We start from the raw sequence: 18114 nt of genomic DNA, 5'->3' as shown, positions 1-18114 counted from the left end.
CTGCGTTCCATTCGGAAAGGCTCATCCCTATGCACTAATGAAGGGTGTAGGGGACCAAACAATTGTTTCTAGAAGTGCCCTTCTGCGTCATCATCCCGTGCACACACGGAGGCGCCGTCATCATGCAAAGAATCTGCGCTAAGAATCATGGGGGCCCGAAGTGTCCATCAGTTGTACCCTTCGAAATCCTTCATTCCGAAGGGCCCTTTGAAGTGGACAGTTTTGAGAACTTCGGTTTGGAACGACCCTTCAATATGGCGGCCATGATTGTTTTCTCTCCGAAGGGCGCTGTTTTGCAATGTCCTATTTATTAGTTATTTGGGGTGGGGATAAATTAAACGCGATCTGCTATGATGTAATCATCGTGTTGCATTGTGGTCTATGGAGCTAAGTGTAAATAGGCTTGTTTGAGATGAGCAAAATCTGCCCATAACCGATCACCGGTGATCACCGCGAGATGCATGCCGGTTAGAAAAGTGTCCGAGTTATGTCCGCCTTGCTCTGATGTCATGCTGACGTGTGCCAAAAAACAGCGAGGCGAGGCGAGGCGGCTGTGTCGGATTGAACAGTCGTGCGCAGTTGCTCTCCACCGACTGCGCTGATCAAAAGCATGATGGGAAACGACTGACTGACAACACAGCTTAATGCTCATTGGTTCAGACAACCGTGATGCTGCATTCTCATCTAAAATGTTTTATTTTTTAAATCTGATTTCATGCTATTATATATTTAAACTAGATAAAAAAGTTCGTCGAGACAAACTTTAGGTTGGCTTGAGAAAGCCTAGCCTGAATGTTTAAAGCAGTTGTGAAAGCTTGAAGTTTAAAGGTTTTCAGTTTGAAATAAGCTAGTTAAGTGTTCATTTATAGTTTTTAAAAGGTAAAAACCAGAAAAAGATTGATAGCATGATTAGCATGTTACTAGCATGATTAGCAAGTGACTAGCATGTTGCTAGCATGTTTCTACCATGATTAGCATGTTGCTAGCATATTGCTAGCATGATTAGCAAGTGACTAGCATGTCGCTAGCATGTTTCTAACTTGATTAACATGTTACTAGCATGTTGCTAGCATGTTTCTAACATGATTAGCATGTTACTAGCATGTTGCTAACATGATTAACAGCGGACTAGCATCTTGCTAGCATGACTAGCAAGTGACTAGCATGTCGCTAGCATGTTTCTAACATGATTAGCATGTTACTAGCATGTTGCTAGCATGATTAGCAAGTGACTAGCATCTTGCTAGCATGACTAGCAAGTGACTAGCATGTCGCTAGCATGTTTCTAACATGATTAGCATTATGCTAGCATGATTAGCAAGTGACTAGCATGTCGCTTGCATGTTTCTAACATGATTAGCATGTTACTAGCATGTTGCTAGCATGACAGCCAGAAAGATTAGAAATATTAGATACATGAGTTTGAATGGATTAGAAATAGTACATAGAAGGGAAGCTTGATTGAGTCTCAAAGGATTCTGGGAGTTTAAAATTTGAATTTTGACAGTTGGAGTTTGAATTGTCTTGGCTCATTTGAACATTCCGTAATTGTAAATCAATGGGATTTTATGATTTTTAATCTTCAGTTTTATGAAAACTAACGATATCTGCCTTTGATCTCATCTCGTAGGTATCTGTTCCACTTCTAGAGCTCAGAACTGTCCGTCTTGACTGCGCTTATTTCACTGCAGCCGCCTACTCTCGCCTACATCTCAAACAAGCCTAATATTCAGTCAAATTGTAATATTTCTAATATTTGATTTTTTTTAATAGCTAGTAAACTAGTAATATAACACATTCTCAACAATTATGCTTTAAGCAGTGTATTAGTAGTTAGTATGCTACACTCCAAGAAAAAGCTGTAAAAATAGGGCACAATCTACTATGTTAATATGAAAGAATTTTACGTATTGCTTTTTTACCTGCATTTTAAATTACGCATTGTGTTTTCGGGTTACAGGGTTACAATGGATAATGAATAACGTCCTGGAAAATTACTAGCAGCCTATATTTTCCATTTTTCTTACAGCATACTAACTGATCAACAATCGCAAGTACAAGCTATAACAAAGTGTAGCCTATCATAAATGAACAATTATTCAGTTGTTATTATTATTATTATTATATTGAAGAAATGCAAATAGCAGCTAATTCAATTCACGTGATGTGTGTACTGCTAGGCATCTTTGGTTTTCTTTTTGTGTAATTAGGATGGAAAATGTGTCTTTTTATTGTCTAAAAGTTGCCAGATAAATTTTAAAAAATTGCTAAATTTGTTGCTAGGTGCTTTTGGAAGAAAAAGTTGCTAGGGTAGTCTGAAAAGTTGCTAAATTTAGCAACAAAATTGCTAAGTTGGCAACACTGAGTGCATGGCTAAAAGTGGAATGCAATCTTTGAACGCTGAAGCACCGCCCCCCACATTCTTTGATTTGATTGGCCGTCTGAGTCATTTTGACATGGAGGAGCACTAAATGTAATTTTGACATTTAATTAAAGGTTAGTTAAGTGAACGTTTTTCAGTCATTATAAGTGGAAACAGTTTTATAGGAATAGAGAAGTATGAGTTCAAATGAAACTTGCTTAATTCTATTTTTGTTCTTGAGTGAATTACAAAGGTCACATTTCTGCTAACAAGACAGCTTGACCATAAAATAAATAAATAAAATAAAATGAACTTACTACTTATGATTGACATAAATGATAAGTTAGAGGAGATATATCAATACTAACAGTTGTTTTTCAAATCATTACTTGCCAGCATGGCCAGGGTGACATCAGTCGAAAGGAAAAGTTGTTTCAGAGGCAGAGATATCATTACATTTTAATAACAGAATTGATTAAACTTATATATATATATATATATATATATATAAAAATTCAATTTTGATGACTTTATACCTTGCTCGAGAGCACAATAACAATTGTAGTTGGCTCACATGACATTATCAAACCAGCAGCTTCCTGCTTAACCACCCACAAGCTTAGCCACAATTTTATGGCACACCACGGGGTGTATTGCTTTAGCTGCCAACAGAGAAATTAGAGCACAAAATATTTATAAATATAGATTGAAGCATGGAACAGCAGAGCATGGCGCTAGCAATGCTATGGTCATGGGTTTGATTAAGTCCTTGAAAGCAATGTAAATTGCTTTGGATAAAACAATCTGCCAAAAATGTAAATAGTGTCCAAATGAATTATAAATTTAAAATTTAAATTATAAATTTAATTGCAGAAATTAATTACAGATGTAATTACATATATGTATTTTTAAAAATATAAGTACAATGTAAAGACATGTATGTACACAATAAGTGCATTGTATCAAATGATTAATTTAAATGTAAGTACATAGTAGTTAAGGCCACCTAATATAAAGTGGGACCAAATTTTTGAACTAAATCTCTTATATATGGTCCCCAAGGCTGCATTTATTTGATCAAAAATATAGTAAAAAGAGTAATAACGTGAAATATTACAATTTAAAAAATAACTATATAAAAAATATAAACATTAACAATTCTAAAATATGTTTATGTCTGAAATAGAAATGAGCATTTCTTATTATCAGTGTTGAAAAGAGTTGTGCTACTTTATATTTTTGTGGAAACTGTGATTATATATATATATATATATATATATATATATATATATTCAGGATTCTTAGATGAATAGAAAGTTCAAAAGAGCAACAGTTATTTGAAATAAATCTTTCATAACATAAATGTCTTTACTGTCACTTTTGATTAATTGAATGTGTTCTTGCTGAAAAAAAGTTAAAATCTTTCTTCTGAATAAGTATACTAATACTAATTTAGTATATTTTCTTAATTTAAGTGATTAAAAAATATTTTGAATACTTATTTTTAAACTTCGAAAACATTCTCTTTATTTTTTTTTTAATTTAGAAAAAAAAACACACACACACACACACTATATTTATGCCACTCCAAAGTAATGATCTTGCAAAAAAAATTTTTCTTATGCGTGAGCATGTTTGGTTCTGCATGTATCAAGACAACTTCCTATTTAAACCACCACTACTTGAAGCAAGTTCCTGTAGAGTTCCTGTCCCTATTCTCGACATGGCTGATGGTGAGAAGGTGATCTATACTTCCCTGGAGGTGCTCATCGCTGTAGGATGCTGCCTGGGGAACATGCTGGTGATCTGGGCGGTGTGGTCATGCCGTGCCTTGAGTCAGACCACATTCTGTTTTATTGTGTCCCTGGCCGTGGCTGATCTTCTGGTGGGAGCAGTGGCCATGCCTCTTGCAGTGCTGGTTGATGGACGCTTGGAGACTAGTTTTTACTGCTGCCTCTTCATCAGCTGTGTGGTCATTGTGTTGACCCAGGCCTCTGTTCACTCCCTGCTGGCCATCGCTGTGGACCGATACCTGCGTGTTTATAACCCTCTCAGGTCTGAACATTTAATAGTCAAGCTTTTTTTGCAATGCATATTTACTTGCGTGGTTGCGAAGTTGATCAAGCTTGCTGATAAGGAAGAAAGCAAATGTTTGCAGATCTCAGAGATGATCATGATGCTGAGTAATATGCAACTTGAAACAAATAACTTCTTTAGGTCAACATGAAATCTAAATGACATTTAAAATCTTATTGTACATTAAAAATGTATTTATTTCACAGAAATGTTTTCATAATCTTCAATCAAACTATAATAACTTGCATTGCCTCTGAAAATGACACTTTACTTTTTAATATGATCTTTAAGTATTGAAATGCCCACTTTTCATGACACAATTCATTCCAAGTTAAATAATTTAAGAAATTATTCATTTTTTTCAAAGAAATTAATACTTTTATTCACGAAAGGATGCATTCAATTGATCAAAAGTGACAGTAAAAGATTTCTATTTCAAATAAATTGAGTTTCCTTCAACTTTCCATTCATCAAAGAATCCTGGAAACAAAAATGTATCAGTTTCTACAAAAATATGAAGCAGCACAACTGATTTCAGCTGAAAATTCAGCTTTGATCACAGCGATCCATTTTACAATATATTACAATAGACAACAGTTATTTAAAATTGCAATAATATTTCACAATATTACTGTTTTTACTGTATTTTTGATCAAATGAATGCAGCCTTGGCCAGCAGAAGAGACTTTTAAAGACATTAGAAAACACCTTACCAAACCCCAAACTTTTAAAATGTAATGTACAGATATAGAATAATAGTTTTATTATTAATATTATACAAATAATATTTATATTATATTAATACAATTTTTAATTTTCAGGTACAGAGGAGCAGTCAAAAAGAAGCACTTATGGGCTGCGGTCACTGTATGTTGGCTGTCTGCTTTTATACTAGGTCTCATCCCCATGTTCGGATGGCACAACAAAAACACCACAACCACTGAAAACTCCACTATTGTGTGTCGTTTCATCACGGTCATAGACATGTCCTACATGGTCAACTTCAACTTCCTCACTTGCATCCTTACACCCACCATCATCATGATGATCCTGTACTTGTTACTCTTCAATATGATATCCAAACAGCTGAGAAAAGGAGTTGGGCGCCCCGGGGAGTCCAGGTCGTTTTACCATAAGGAGCGGAGACTGGCCAATTCTCTGGCTTTGGTTCTGGTTCTGTTTGTCGTTTGTTGGCTCCCGCTGCACATAATGAACACACTGAACTACTACAAAAGTGCAGAAGTGCCCGTTGTTGCCTTTTACATCGGCATTCTCCTCTCTCACGCTAACTCCGCCGTTAACCCCATAGTGTACGCATTCAAGGTCCCTAAGATTAAGATGGCATATAAAAGCATCCTGATAAAGCTGACAAGCTCGGAGCAGAAGGGAGATCAGAACAGCCAGACTTTGGATAACAACGCCAGCAGCAACTCGAACAGCACCGCCAGGTGCAGCATGAAAATAAAACCACAGGTCTTTCTGATCGCAAATCAGGACGGTTAGCATTAGTCTGCCATCATGTACAATAAGTAGGGGAGGCCAGACTAGAAGTCAAAAGTTAAAAAAATTATCCAGCCGTGGATTTGTATATGCCTAGTTCCTAATTTAGAATATTTGTCTGACTTTTAACATCCAAAATACACTGTAATTCTAGTGTTGTCATTTTTGTACTAAACAAAAGAATGCAAAACTGCAGCGAGATACCTATAAACAAAGACCAACTGTAGAATGAAGAAAAAATTCATTTATGATATGGTGTATATGTGTACAATTTCTTACTAAAAATATCTGTAGGATATATATATATATATTTTCATATAAATATTGAGCAGCACAACTGTTTTCAACATTGATAATAATAAGAATAAGAATTCTTGAGCAGCAAATCAGCAAATTAGAATGATTTCTAAAGGATCATGTGACACTGAAGACTGGAGTAATGATGCTGAAAAATTATACATTTAAAAATATATTTAAATAGACAACATACTTCACAATATTACTGCTTTACTGTATTTTGTATCAAATAAATTCAGCCTGGGTAAGCAAAAGAGACTTCTTTCAAAAACATGCGTCTATGTTTGCGCGAATCATTCGTAATCCAGCCTCACAGAAGAAGTGAGTATAAGGGTTTTTTATGAATCTTTGCAAATAGCATTTCCTAATAATGTGCTAGTTAGCCAGTTTCGTATGGAATTACCTTTGTGCCAATTAAAATGAATGTAATTTTTCAAGAAACTTATGAAAAAACAAAAACGAAGTCAAAGATTTTGCATGCAATTTATATTTGTTTTCAGTTTCAAAGACATTTTATTCAGTTTCAATTTATATTTTCACAAGTTTCTTGAAAAATTACATTTATTTTAATTGGCGTAAAGGTAATCCCATAGTTTCGCGGCTAAAGTGAACAGTACTGCTCGTCACCCCCAGAGCCGTAGACAGAGTTGCGACAACAGAAGTTCACGTGATTCACGTCGACCTCGAATAGTTCCAGGAAGTTCATTGCGGGTAATTGGAATACATTGAGTTAGTGACTATAGTGAGACAGAACTGCGATTTTTGGTTATTAGTAGACTATAAAGTAATTTATATAGATTATTTATATAAATAATGTATACATTTATGCGTAGTATATATATATGTAGTTTTATCAGTGTTGTTTTTAAAAGATAAAAAACGCTAATATTTGAGGATTAATGTGGTCAGCTATCCTTGCCTGCCTTGTTAACATATTTTAGGTTGATGTTACCATGGTAAAAGTACATGTTTGCTATATAAACGACATTGTGGTCTTTTACCAAGGTAACTTCAGCCTCTCTATATAAATATAATTATGTGTGTGTGTGTGTAAAACTTGTATGTTAGTCAAGCGCAATCACACCTTAATGTTCATTGTAGTTTTACTCATTATAAATGTTAAGTTTGTTGTCTTAGAAAATTCATTACAAATAAGTGAAGATATTTTAAGATTAAGTGACTATTAAGACATTTAAGTATAAAATACAGTAATACAGTACAGGTTTACTGTGATTACTTCTATAATATAGTAGTGGTATATAATACATTTTTGGAAATTTACCCTAGCATGATTCTGAAATGAAAACTGCTCGCCAATTTTAAACTTTTTTTTTAATTCTCACTCAGGTCCATCAGCATCCTTTGCAATAAATCCAAGTCTATTAAATAACTCCCCACCAGCAGAAATCACGTATAAAAGTCTTAATTACACAACGACGAATGAAACTGCCTGAAGAGAATGAATAACAATCTACTAATCTAATAAATCTACTAATTAAGTGAGGAATAATCTAATAATAATCTGTTTTAATGCACAAGGTAATTTGATTTGCTGTGCTGATAATATACAATTTTGTTCTATAAATGTCTTACCTTTTAAAAGTTCATCACAGCGGTCTCTTCTGCTGCATCTCTATGGCGCTGATAGTATGAGCACTAACTTCCGGGAACTATTGAGCGGCTCCATGATCCGCAATTTCTGTAAAAATAAAATGGTCCATTGGAGTCAAAGGAGTTGTCGCAGCTCTCTCTCTCTACGGCTCTGGTCACCTCACAGAAGAGAAGGGCGGGGTCAGCAGAGCTCATTAGCATTTAAAGCAACATGGACTAAAAAATGGCTTGCTGAAAACAGAGCTGATTTTGACAGGGTAAAAAGGGTGTTTTTTACACTACCATTGAGAAATTTTAACCAAAGTATGTTATAGACTTTTAATTAAGACCCTAAATAATCATATCAACTTGTGAAAAATGGGTTTCCGATGACCCCTTTAAAATCCATCAAAACTCTGCTCTCTAGATATTGACCTCGGTCACTCAAAACAACATTGTTTGCAAGCATTTAAAAATATTTCATGCCATTGTGATGAAAGAGAAAGAGGAATTGGTAGTCATTCTGAGCATTTTTTTTTTTTTTTGAGCTATAATGTGCAGCATGTCACACCTTCTACATCCTTCCTTTATAACTTCATAAATTTCAGAGTTAAAGGAACAGCCACACAACAATGGAAATTCAGCTGTCATTTACTCACCCTCGTGTTATGCACATGTAGATAATATATATGAAATGTAATAAATAAATTATATATATATATCCTTTTTTTAAAGAAATATCCTGACCAAGAGTAGAATCACAATGATCTTAAATATTTCTTTCACGTCGTAACACTTTTTAAAATCCTTTAACTTTCTGTTTGCTCCAGGTTTAAATGAGATTATCAATATGTTTCCAGACGGTTGGATTCTGCTGTATATTAGACTGGATGTTCCTTCTATAGTCTCTTTAATTGATGTACTGGCATCGGGCCATGCGGAAGTGAACAATGCTGATCCTGAGGGAACGCTTGTGGCACTCCTCTGGGAGGAGTAATGGATTTCTGTAAGATAAGTCTCAGTTTTCACAGGCCATTTTGTTCCTGCTCTATGCAATGTAATATCGGCCTCGGTCCAAACAGCGCGAGCGGAATGAGAAGGATTTATGACGTTCATCTTCCACATTATTACTTTTCCTAACATCGCTTGAGTTCATTTTGCTGAGTGAAGTTGAAAAATATGTAATACACCTTTTGGCGCAGCGTTGAAAAGCAATATCCAAATCAATTCTCATCAGCGGCACGAAAACCTGGGGTCATGAAACCACACATCTATACGCCATATTTAATTTGATGCAAATGACAACACAGCTGCGAGGGAGAGATGTACGGCCACTCAATATGCCGTGCTCAGGCATACCTGCAAGTGGATTGTTCAGACAATGTTCAACAGATGAACCAAAACAAATCGAAAGCTCTACTGAAGGAACTACAGGTTTGACCACTAATTTCTCCACCTGTCACCACACAGAAAGAGGTTGTGGTTTATTTACAATAGCACAACTGACTACATTGCAAATTTGACATGCATTCACTTAAAAGTTTTCTGCCAAAATAACTGAGTCTAATATCTAGTCTCTGTGATATTCCAGTGTCTCTAGACATGGCTTGGGTGTAAATCTGTTGGATTTTTTTCAGTGTAAATCATTGTATGAGATCCAAATCATTTGCATCACACCCTTTATACGAGTACAATAGTTTGTATGTAATTGCAGACATTATTAGAGCACATTCCCATTTAATCTTCAAACCGTCATCATCACTGAACCTGAAGACAGACGTAAACATATCCATTACTGCTCTATGCATCATGCTTACCGCTCAACTCAAAAGTCCCATGGGGTGGCCTGAAGCCTTTGTGCTTGATACGTCGATCTCTCTTCAATTATATGACAGCATACGTCGCCATGACAACTCAGGCCTTTATGGTTCTCTTGTCACTCATCTCTAGAAAACTGCACAGACTGTTACGCACGATGAAATGTCTCTACCAGAAGTTTTGCATGAGTGTTGCATAATGCATTAAGCAATAGCTTCCTGTTTTACATACTGTAAATTGTCCTTTGCATGCAAATAAATGTCAAGATTAGATCGAGATGCAATGCAATTATAACCAGCTTTGTAGTAGTTGCTTAAAAATAAAAGCACAACCTCACTTCAACACAAACGGTGCATGATGAGTCACTAATCTCTAGTATGAGCAATAGCAATGCAAACATCACTAATAATACTAGATCTAAAGTATTGCATTTCCCTGGAAAGGCGTTTAGGTGTTTTCAACATCTTAATGGAATGAACTAATCAAAGAGATTGCCTTATTAAGACAATCTCTTTCAATCTCTTTCAGAAAAGAACAAGAACAGCATTTACTTCAAACATCACTGTGCTAGACAGTCTAAAAATGGTTGAATATCCAAACAGAACATTTTAGGAGATTTTGGCAAGGTGGAGCAGCATTTAATTTCATTATGACACAGCTGTCTGAATTACTTTGTTATGACTGACCAATCAGAATCTTCCAATTTAGGGTTATTCCTGAGTCGATGAAAAGCTGATAATTAATATATATATATATATATATATATATATTAAAAATAATAAAACACTTTCAAAAAAAAATTTTTTTTTACCTGTTTGTAATCTGACAATTAATTTGATATCAGAGAGCCGTGAAGTTACAAATGTGTTAAATTATTGAAATAAAATGAAATATGAACTACGAAGTATGAAGTAATAAAATGGCTGTAAGTTGGTGAATCCCTTTTTAAAATAAAGCGCTTCAGGGTGATTCACCAGAATTAATGTATTTACCATGTTTTGTAACTTTAAATTAATGAGCAGATAAGGATTTGAACTGAAGTATAACATAAATTCTCATAGGAAAGAAAAATCCCAAATGAGATGTCTTTAATGTTTCAGTGTCACGGTGCACACAGCGAGGAGGAACGAGGAGCACGGAGACGAGGATAAACTCAAATAAACAGTCTTTAATCAAATCCCACAGGGCAAGACAAGGCAGGTCAAAGACACACAGAAGGAACAAAATGAGTAGACCAGACCAAAACTAACTGAACAGACAGGAACTTAAATACAAGGGATAATTAATCACACACAGCTGACCGGAATCATAATCAAACTAAACAAGGACAGAAAAATGACCAAATGAGGAAACAGGAACTAAGACAGGGGTAAAACAAAACCAACACAGACCATAAATGTGACACTCAGGTGTATCTTCTATCTAGACAATAACAATATTAAATGGAGAGAAAATGAACACTTTAACTTAAGTGTCCTGTTTCTTAGATATGTTTCCCCCTGAGAAGACAAGACCCCAGTAAATCCCACATGTGTCTCCTCTAGAGTTTCAGAAGAATGCCATAATGCCATTACTTCAATATGAACTCAAACATTTCTCAACAAATTCTCCCACAAATTATCTGATCTGGATCTACATCCATTATATTTTTATTCTCCAAAGAATAGTTTGTAGAAACATCTACGACGTTTAGTTGATATCGCAATGAAGCATAAGTGAGAATTCCTCAACCTCAATTTCGCATGAGAGGACTAAAATAGACATGATAACCGCATAATGCTGAGGAGCCCAGGGAACGAGATGAAATGATTATGGATGGCAAGTGCTTCCCTCAATACTGAGACAAATCCATTACCACACTACAATGAACATTACTGAAAAATTAATTTGATGAAGATGATGTCCGATTTCCTGGGTGGAAACATTTGAATATCAAATTATGTGTCAGGAAATGAGGCAGGAAACAGGATTCTGGGACATGCATGTGCGTGATTCTGAATTTAATCAAGTTTTGGCTCCCGTTCAGTTCAAGAATGTGAATTTGAATCAAATAAGCCACGATCCACAGGATGTTGAACAGGAATTTGAACTGGAATGACAGGAAAAGGAATTTACTGAACTGAAATGAGAAACTATTTAAAAAATGGGCAAAACCAGATCACTTTCTACGTGTCTGTTTAAGGTTTCAATCTTGTAAAACTACTTCATTTGACATATCAATTGATTTTATGAATGTTTGGGGGCATTCCTTTTTTGAAAGGAATTAATACTTTTATTTAGCAAAGATCTGTTAAAAAGTAACAATACATCAACAATACAGTAATAATAACAAAACATTTATAATATAATTTCTATTTCAAATAAATGCTTTTCAAATTTTTATTGAAAAAAGTATGCATGTTTTCAACATAAACATTTTTTCTTAAGCAGGAAATCAGCATATTAGAATGATATCTGAAGGATCATGTGACACAAGACTGGAGTAAATATGCTGAAAATTCACTTTGTGTCACAGGAATAAATTAAATTTTAAAATATATTCAAATAGAAAAAAGCTATTATAAATTAGAATAATATTTCACAAAATTACAGTGATCTGAATCAAATAAATGTAGCCTGCGTGAAATAATTTTTCAAAACGTATATAAAATATAATCAAATTTATATGTTTGTATGTGGCATTAAATAAATACAGAAATAATTAGTAATCAAAATCAATATCAGTTAAAATGTGTGTATAAAAACACACTCACAGCAGCGTTTTCTTCCATTTAAAATCAACTGCTTTAAATTTAAATTCAAATTAGCATTCCGTATCCTGTTTCCCACCGATTCAAATTCAAAAATGGAACTGGAATTTAAAAGTAACACTCAGTCAAATTCTAAGTGGCAATGGTATTTGAGGTTTGCGAAGCGTGCGAACAGAGAGAAAGTGAGAGAGATACAGTGAGCGAGACGAGCAGTGGGCAAAGAAATAGTGCTGCAGAGAATGAACCACCCCTCCCTTCAGCAGAGTCTACGTAACAGGAGAAGCAGGAGCAGGAGTCCACGAAGATGAAGAGAACAAGACGGCCACTCAAATTAACAACAGATCACATGGAACTGCGTTTGAAGAAACTCTAAGTGCTTTTCTTGGCTTTTACTGACAAGTCAGGGCAGTTCAGCTACAACCTGTGCCATAAATACTAAAAAAAACTGCTTAAAATATTGAGTAATAAAATGACATCACATACCAGCATTTGAGGACATCATGAGACTCTTATAGAAGACCCAGTGCCATGGTGGAAGAGGAACCACTGCTACAGATGGTGAAGATGTCAACAGTAACTGAAAGTTTGGAGAAGGTGGACTTGATGTACATTTCCATAGAGAGCACTATCGCTCTGGTGTCGGTGCTTGGAAACGTGCTGGTGGTTCTCGTGGTTTACATGAACCAGGCTCTCAGAGACCCGACTTTCTGCTTTATCGTCTCTCTGGCACTGGCTGATATCGCGGTTGGTGTTCTTGTCATTCCGCTGGCGGTGGTCATCAGCTTGGGGCTCAACACGCTGTTTTACACATGCCTCTTCATCTCCTGCCTCCTCATCACCATCACCCAAAGCTCCATACTGTCCCTGCTGGCCATCGCCATTGACCGCTTCCTACGCGTCAAAATCCCCACCAGGTGAGTCTGAAACACTAAATAAAGATGAAATATTTTCCTTGTTTACTTGCATGTCCTTGCATTACCTGACATCAGAGAACAGTGAACATGCAAATGTGATATTAAATTATTGAAATATAAAAATTAAAATGTCAGGGTGTAAGTTTGGGGGTCCTTCTTTTAAATAAACCACATTAGGGTGATGCACCAGAATTAACACCAATGTTTTTACACTGAAAAAGAATTGGCGTAGAAGCAATTTCCACTTCTACATTTTTTAATTAATTACAAAGATTCTGCAAGTAACACATTGAAATAAACATGACATTTTGAAGTAGAAAGATTGTAATAGTGTTGTCTTGTAAAACGTGCTACAATCATCTTATTTTATTTACTCTGAAAAATCATTTTTATAGCTTATGCCTATCAGTTCAAAATGGCATATTCTACATATAAATCCTCGTAGGAAAGAAAAATAACTCATGACAAATTTTATGTTAGTTTTACTGACTTAGGACATCATGACATGTCCACCAAAAAACAACTCATTTTAGTTGCAATGAAATAACTGTTAAAATGTAATGTTTGTTCACCAAATCATCAAATTTCAAGTTTCATTTGTCATGTAGCTATTACACTTTAACTTTAATGCATGCTTTGTTTTATCATATTTCTTGGCTAGACAGCAGGACAGCAATATATCTTTTGCTTTCTTTAATGCAAATCAATGGGCTAGTGTAACGCAAGGCTTTTAACTAAATTAAACCTCCGCTGTCTGTCAAAGGGAATGATGTTCACTGGTCTGATAGTATTTTGGCAACATCCCTAACCACTCATTTGCTTGATGTTTGAAGGCATGTGACTTAAACTGCTTATGTAATACATTTGTGGCAAATGGTGAATTGAATATATTAAAATATATTAAAATACATTATTTATATCTTATAAATAAAGAGGTTTAGAAAATGTATTTGTACTGCATAAGGCACATGCAACTCATTGCCATTTTAAGTACAGAAATAAAACAACTAAAATAAAATAAATAATTTTATATAAATTTAGACTTACATTTTTGTCTGGACTGGAGGATAATAAAATGTTGGAAAAATATTCCACAGTATAGCCATATCTGGAAAGAGAATATCATACAGATCAGTGAGCCATACACTTTTGCAACCACCTAGCAACGCAGTAAAACCATTCAAAACCCCTTAGCAACTACATAGTAGCCACCAACAAAGGGGACTAAGGGGAATCAAAGACTTTGACAGGGACAGAGATGCAATGTGCAATATGGCGGAAAAAGTCCCATCTTCTAAATAAAAGTGGCAACTGCCAATTGGTAAAGTCTGTTAGGAGTTCCGGTTGTAATAGAAACAATCAGTGTTTTAAGGAATACACCATGCCATTCAGACAATGGAAAAAAAATTTAGTTGCTTAGGACTATAGCACTTAGTTCACCCAAAAATGACAATACTGCATATACTCGCCCTCAAGTTGTTCCAAACCTCTATGAGTTTCTTCCTTCTGTTGAACACAAAAGAAGCTCTTTTGAAGAATGTAGGTAACCAGTAGCCATTGAGTTCCATGGTATTTTTTCCATACTATGGAAGTCAGTGGCTACCGTCATCTGTTTGGGTGAACTAAGACTATTCGAAATGTGCTAATGCATGATATTTCTAACATTAGAAGTGTGCATTATATAGAACAATACCTGCATTATCGTTTGTAATTATGATTGGATTTAAAAAGTATGTCATTGATTTTGCATTGTTTTGACAGGTACAACATCATTGTTACGCAAAGGCGGGCATGGGTAGCCGTGGGTTTGTGCTGGCTCATCTCATTTCTGACTGGTTTAGTGCCAATGGCCGGCTGGCACCTCAGCCCACCCGAAAACATCAGCACGACGCCCATCAAATGCCAGTTCACTGAAGTCATGCGCATGGATTACATGGTCTACTTCAATTTCTTTGTTTGGGTGGTGGTGCCCCTGATCATCATGACCGGACTGTACGCCGAGATCTTCCGCGTGATCTCCCGCCAGCTCAACCGTCGAGCTGAGGCCACCTGTGACTCCAGCAAATACTACCGCAAAGAGCTGAAACTTGCGAAGTCGTTAGCGCTAGTTCTGTTTCTGTTTGCACTCTGCTGGCTACCACTGCATATTATGAACTGTATTGTGTTTTATTGCTCGACATGCAACGTGCCCAAGAGTGCTTTTTACGTGGGTATCTTTATGTCACACGTCAACTCTGCACTCAACCCGCTGGTGTACGCTTTCCGCATCCAGCGCTTCCGTGATACACTGATTCATATCATCCAGCGATTTGTGCTCTGCAAAACCCCATCAGCCATCCCAGGCCAGCACAGTCCTGGACCGATCACAGAGAAAACCCAAGTTCAGTAGCAACTGAGACTAAGAGGAATCAAAGTCTTTAAATATACAAAGATGCAGATGCAACGCGCAATATGGCAGAATAAGCCCCGCCCTCTAAATAAAAGAGCCAATCGGCAATTAGTAAAGTCATTGCATCGTTGCAGCAGCAGTTAGGAGCTCCAGATGTAATAGAAACAGTCAGTGTTTTGAGAGGCGCACTTAGGACTGCATAAGCGCATTGGCTGGTTTAGCATGAAATAAAAGCTTTTTAACAACACTATTTGAACATAAGAAACCACATTTATGGGACCGCTCATGTCAGATTTAGTTGATTTCCCCATTCAAGTTCTCTTTTCAGACTTGGTCTTGGATGACTGAAATTGCTGTTAAGGAGGTGTTACAAATATGGACCAGACTTTCACACACTGTCTAGGATCGTTGCAACTGACTGGCTGAGGGAAGTATACAAATCAGGAAACAGCACAAATATACCCAAAAATAGTGCAGAACATTCATGCAACACATTTCTCCATTTTCCATTCTGAAATGCTCTACATTGTGGAGGATGCAGCGAACTATGGCAATCTGGCATTACTGCAGTTCATGCACCTGAATCAGCTCTTTAAAATGCAGAAAGAGCACTTGTCTACACTGTGTGTCTGGAAATATGCCCGGTTATAATGCTCTTCTCCATCATTTGATGAATTACTGCTGCCACAATGTCTCGAAAATATGCACAAACATCGCTTTTCCAGCGTAATTGCGTCAAGAAAATAGCAAGTTTTGTGAACATTCAATAATAGGCCTTATTTGCATAGCAAGGAGATGTGTTTGCACTGGACAGAATGACAATGACTAGAATTAAATATCCAAAGCGCAACGCTATACCACACCTGCTTAAGTTGGAATACGGTCAATATGACATTGTTTTTTTTTTTTTGTGCTGAAATACTGAATGTAAAAGCAGTGTAACTGTATAGTGAATTTACCACTGTGAGATCAACTATGGATAGATACTATAGATACTAAAAACTCTGCAGCTTCAAAGATCTCTCTTTTGAATGTAATAAAAATATTTTGTAGCCTGATGTGGCTAAGAATGAGTACTGGATGATTTGTTACACTTTTGAAATGCATACCAAGCAACTAGTGAACAGAGTAAAATGGGACAATTTAACAGAACCAATTTCCCACCAATAAGCAGAACAAACCAATATTCATTACAGTCCTAATGCTTCAGGTTTCAATTTTCCACCAAGGAACAACACAACCAATATTTATTACAGTAAGTTTTTCAGCTCATGGCTTGGATTTGGTTGTACATAAACCTCATGAGATTCATGTTATGCATTTCTACGCCATAAGAAAACATTGGATATGCTGGAAAACACTGGATATTAAAGGTGCTGTATGCAATTTTGACTGTACCAAAGCATAAAACACTATAATACATTTGCAGATATTTAGGAAACATGCAAAGTTCACATACTTGTTTCTCCAAAAGAACAATGCTACAGCCAGTTATTCTACTTTGAAAATGTGCGTTTTGTGTCAGAATGTCTGTTTTTGTTTTGGTCTGTGTGACTACGCCCACTGCCAGTTTAACCAATAGTATTTAAAGACACAGGGTTGCCAGACAGTGGAAAACACAGCGCATTGGAGCCATGGAAGCGAACGAAACAAACTAGGTCAGAGATTGCAGATTCTACCTGACCTAAAAAGCCTCAAAATCCATCTAAAAATCTCTATGACCGGAGGATTATTAAAATGCGTAAATCAACCCATAAGCTTACATCGCAAGCCTCATCGCCTTTTCTTGTTAATTGTGCTCGTTCCTCTTGCGTGTCCTCAATCTGGCAACCCACGTCAGCATCGAGTCTGAGGAGGAGGAAGCAGGAGAAACAACATTTTGAATATGGACTGCAGTACCCATTTAAACCACTAGCAACCACAAATATTGTATCCTGCACCTTTAAAGCTGCAGTCCGTACGTTTTGCCTCTTTGTCGCCATCTCTGTTTGAATACCTGGAATTGCAGTTACTTGCAGAATTATCTTGCTTGCGTGGGATGTGCTCTGGCACGGCTCCAGTGCGGATGAATCTAATGTTTTGAGGTGAATGTGTGGCAGTCAGTCACGTACCGATGTGGATGTTTACTGTACTTCGCAATAACAGATTCTAGCCTATGTCTTGGAATATATGACCCAAATAAGAATTTTCACCATATATTGCCATCTCAATAAATAAGTAAGAAGTCTGCCACGTTTGTTCTGACCAACCTAGGAAAAAAGCATTACAATAAATCGCGCTACCAATGGTGATTAAATCTAATGATCGTTCAGCTCATATCACATCAAACCATGCAAATTATTATTATTGTTATACTTTATTCTCAAATTATTAATGTTAACAACATCAGTATTGCGTGACTATGAGTATAGTGTGTAT

The 18114-nt window shown here is 36.1% G+C and overlaps 2 protein-coding genes across 2 annotated transcripts; both read left to right on the top strand.

Annotated features, from left to right (window-relative positions):
- Positions 1-4078: 4078 nt before the first annotated feature.
- LOC131542810 (adenosine receptor A3) lies at positions 4079-6493 on the top strand. Its single transcript, XM_058779822.1, has 2 exons — positions 4079-4417; positions 5260-6493. Exons 1-2 carry the CDS (start codon positions 4086-4088, stop codon positions 5939-5941), a joined length of 1014 nt encoding a protein of 337 aa, XP_058635805.1. The 5' UTR covers positions 4079-4085; the 3' UTR covers positions 5942-6493.
- Positions 6494-12309: 5816 nt separating this feature from the next.
- Positions 12310-16665, top strand: LOC131542811 (adenosine receptor A1). The gene is made up of 2 exons (XM_058779823.1): positions 12310-13307; positions 15069-16665. Exons 1-2 carry the CDS (start codon positions 12922-12924, stop codon positions 15694-15696), a joined length of 1014 nt encoding a protein of 337 aa, XP_058635806.1. The 5' UTR covers positions 12310-12921; the 3' UTR covers positions 15697-16665.
- The last annotated feature ends 1449 nt before the right edge of the window (positions 16666-18114 follow it).

The sequence above is a fragment of the Onychostoma macrolepis genome, chromosome 06, assembly GCF_012432095.1.
Source record: "Onychostoma macrolepis isolate SWU-2019 chromosome 06, ASM1243209v1, whole genome shotgun sequence".
NCBI classification, from domain to species: Eukaryota; Metazoa; Chordata; class Actinopteri; order Cypriniformes; family Cyprinidae; genus Onychostoma; species Onychostoma macrolepis.
Note: the sequence above shows the minus strand (reverse complement) of the source record. Positions and strands in the feature narration are given on the sequence as shown.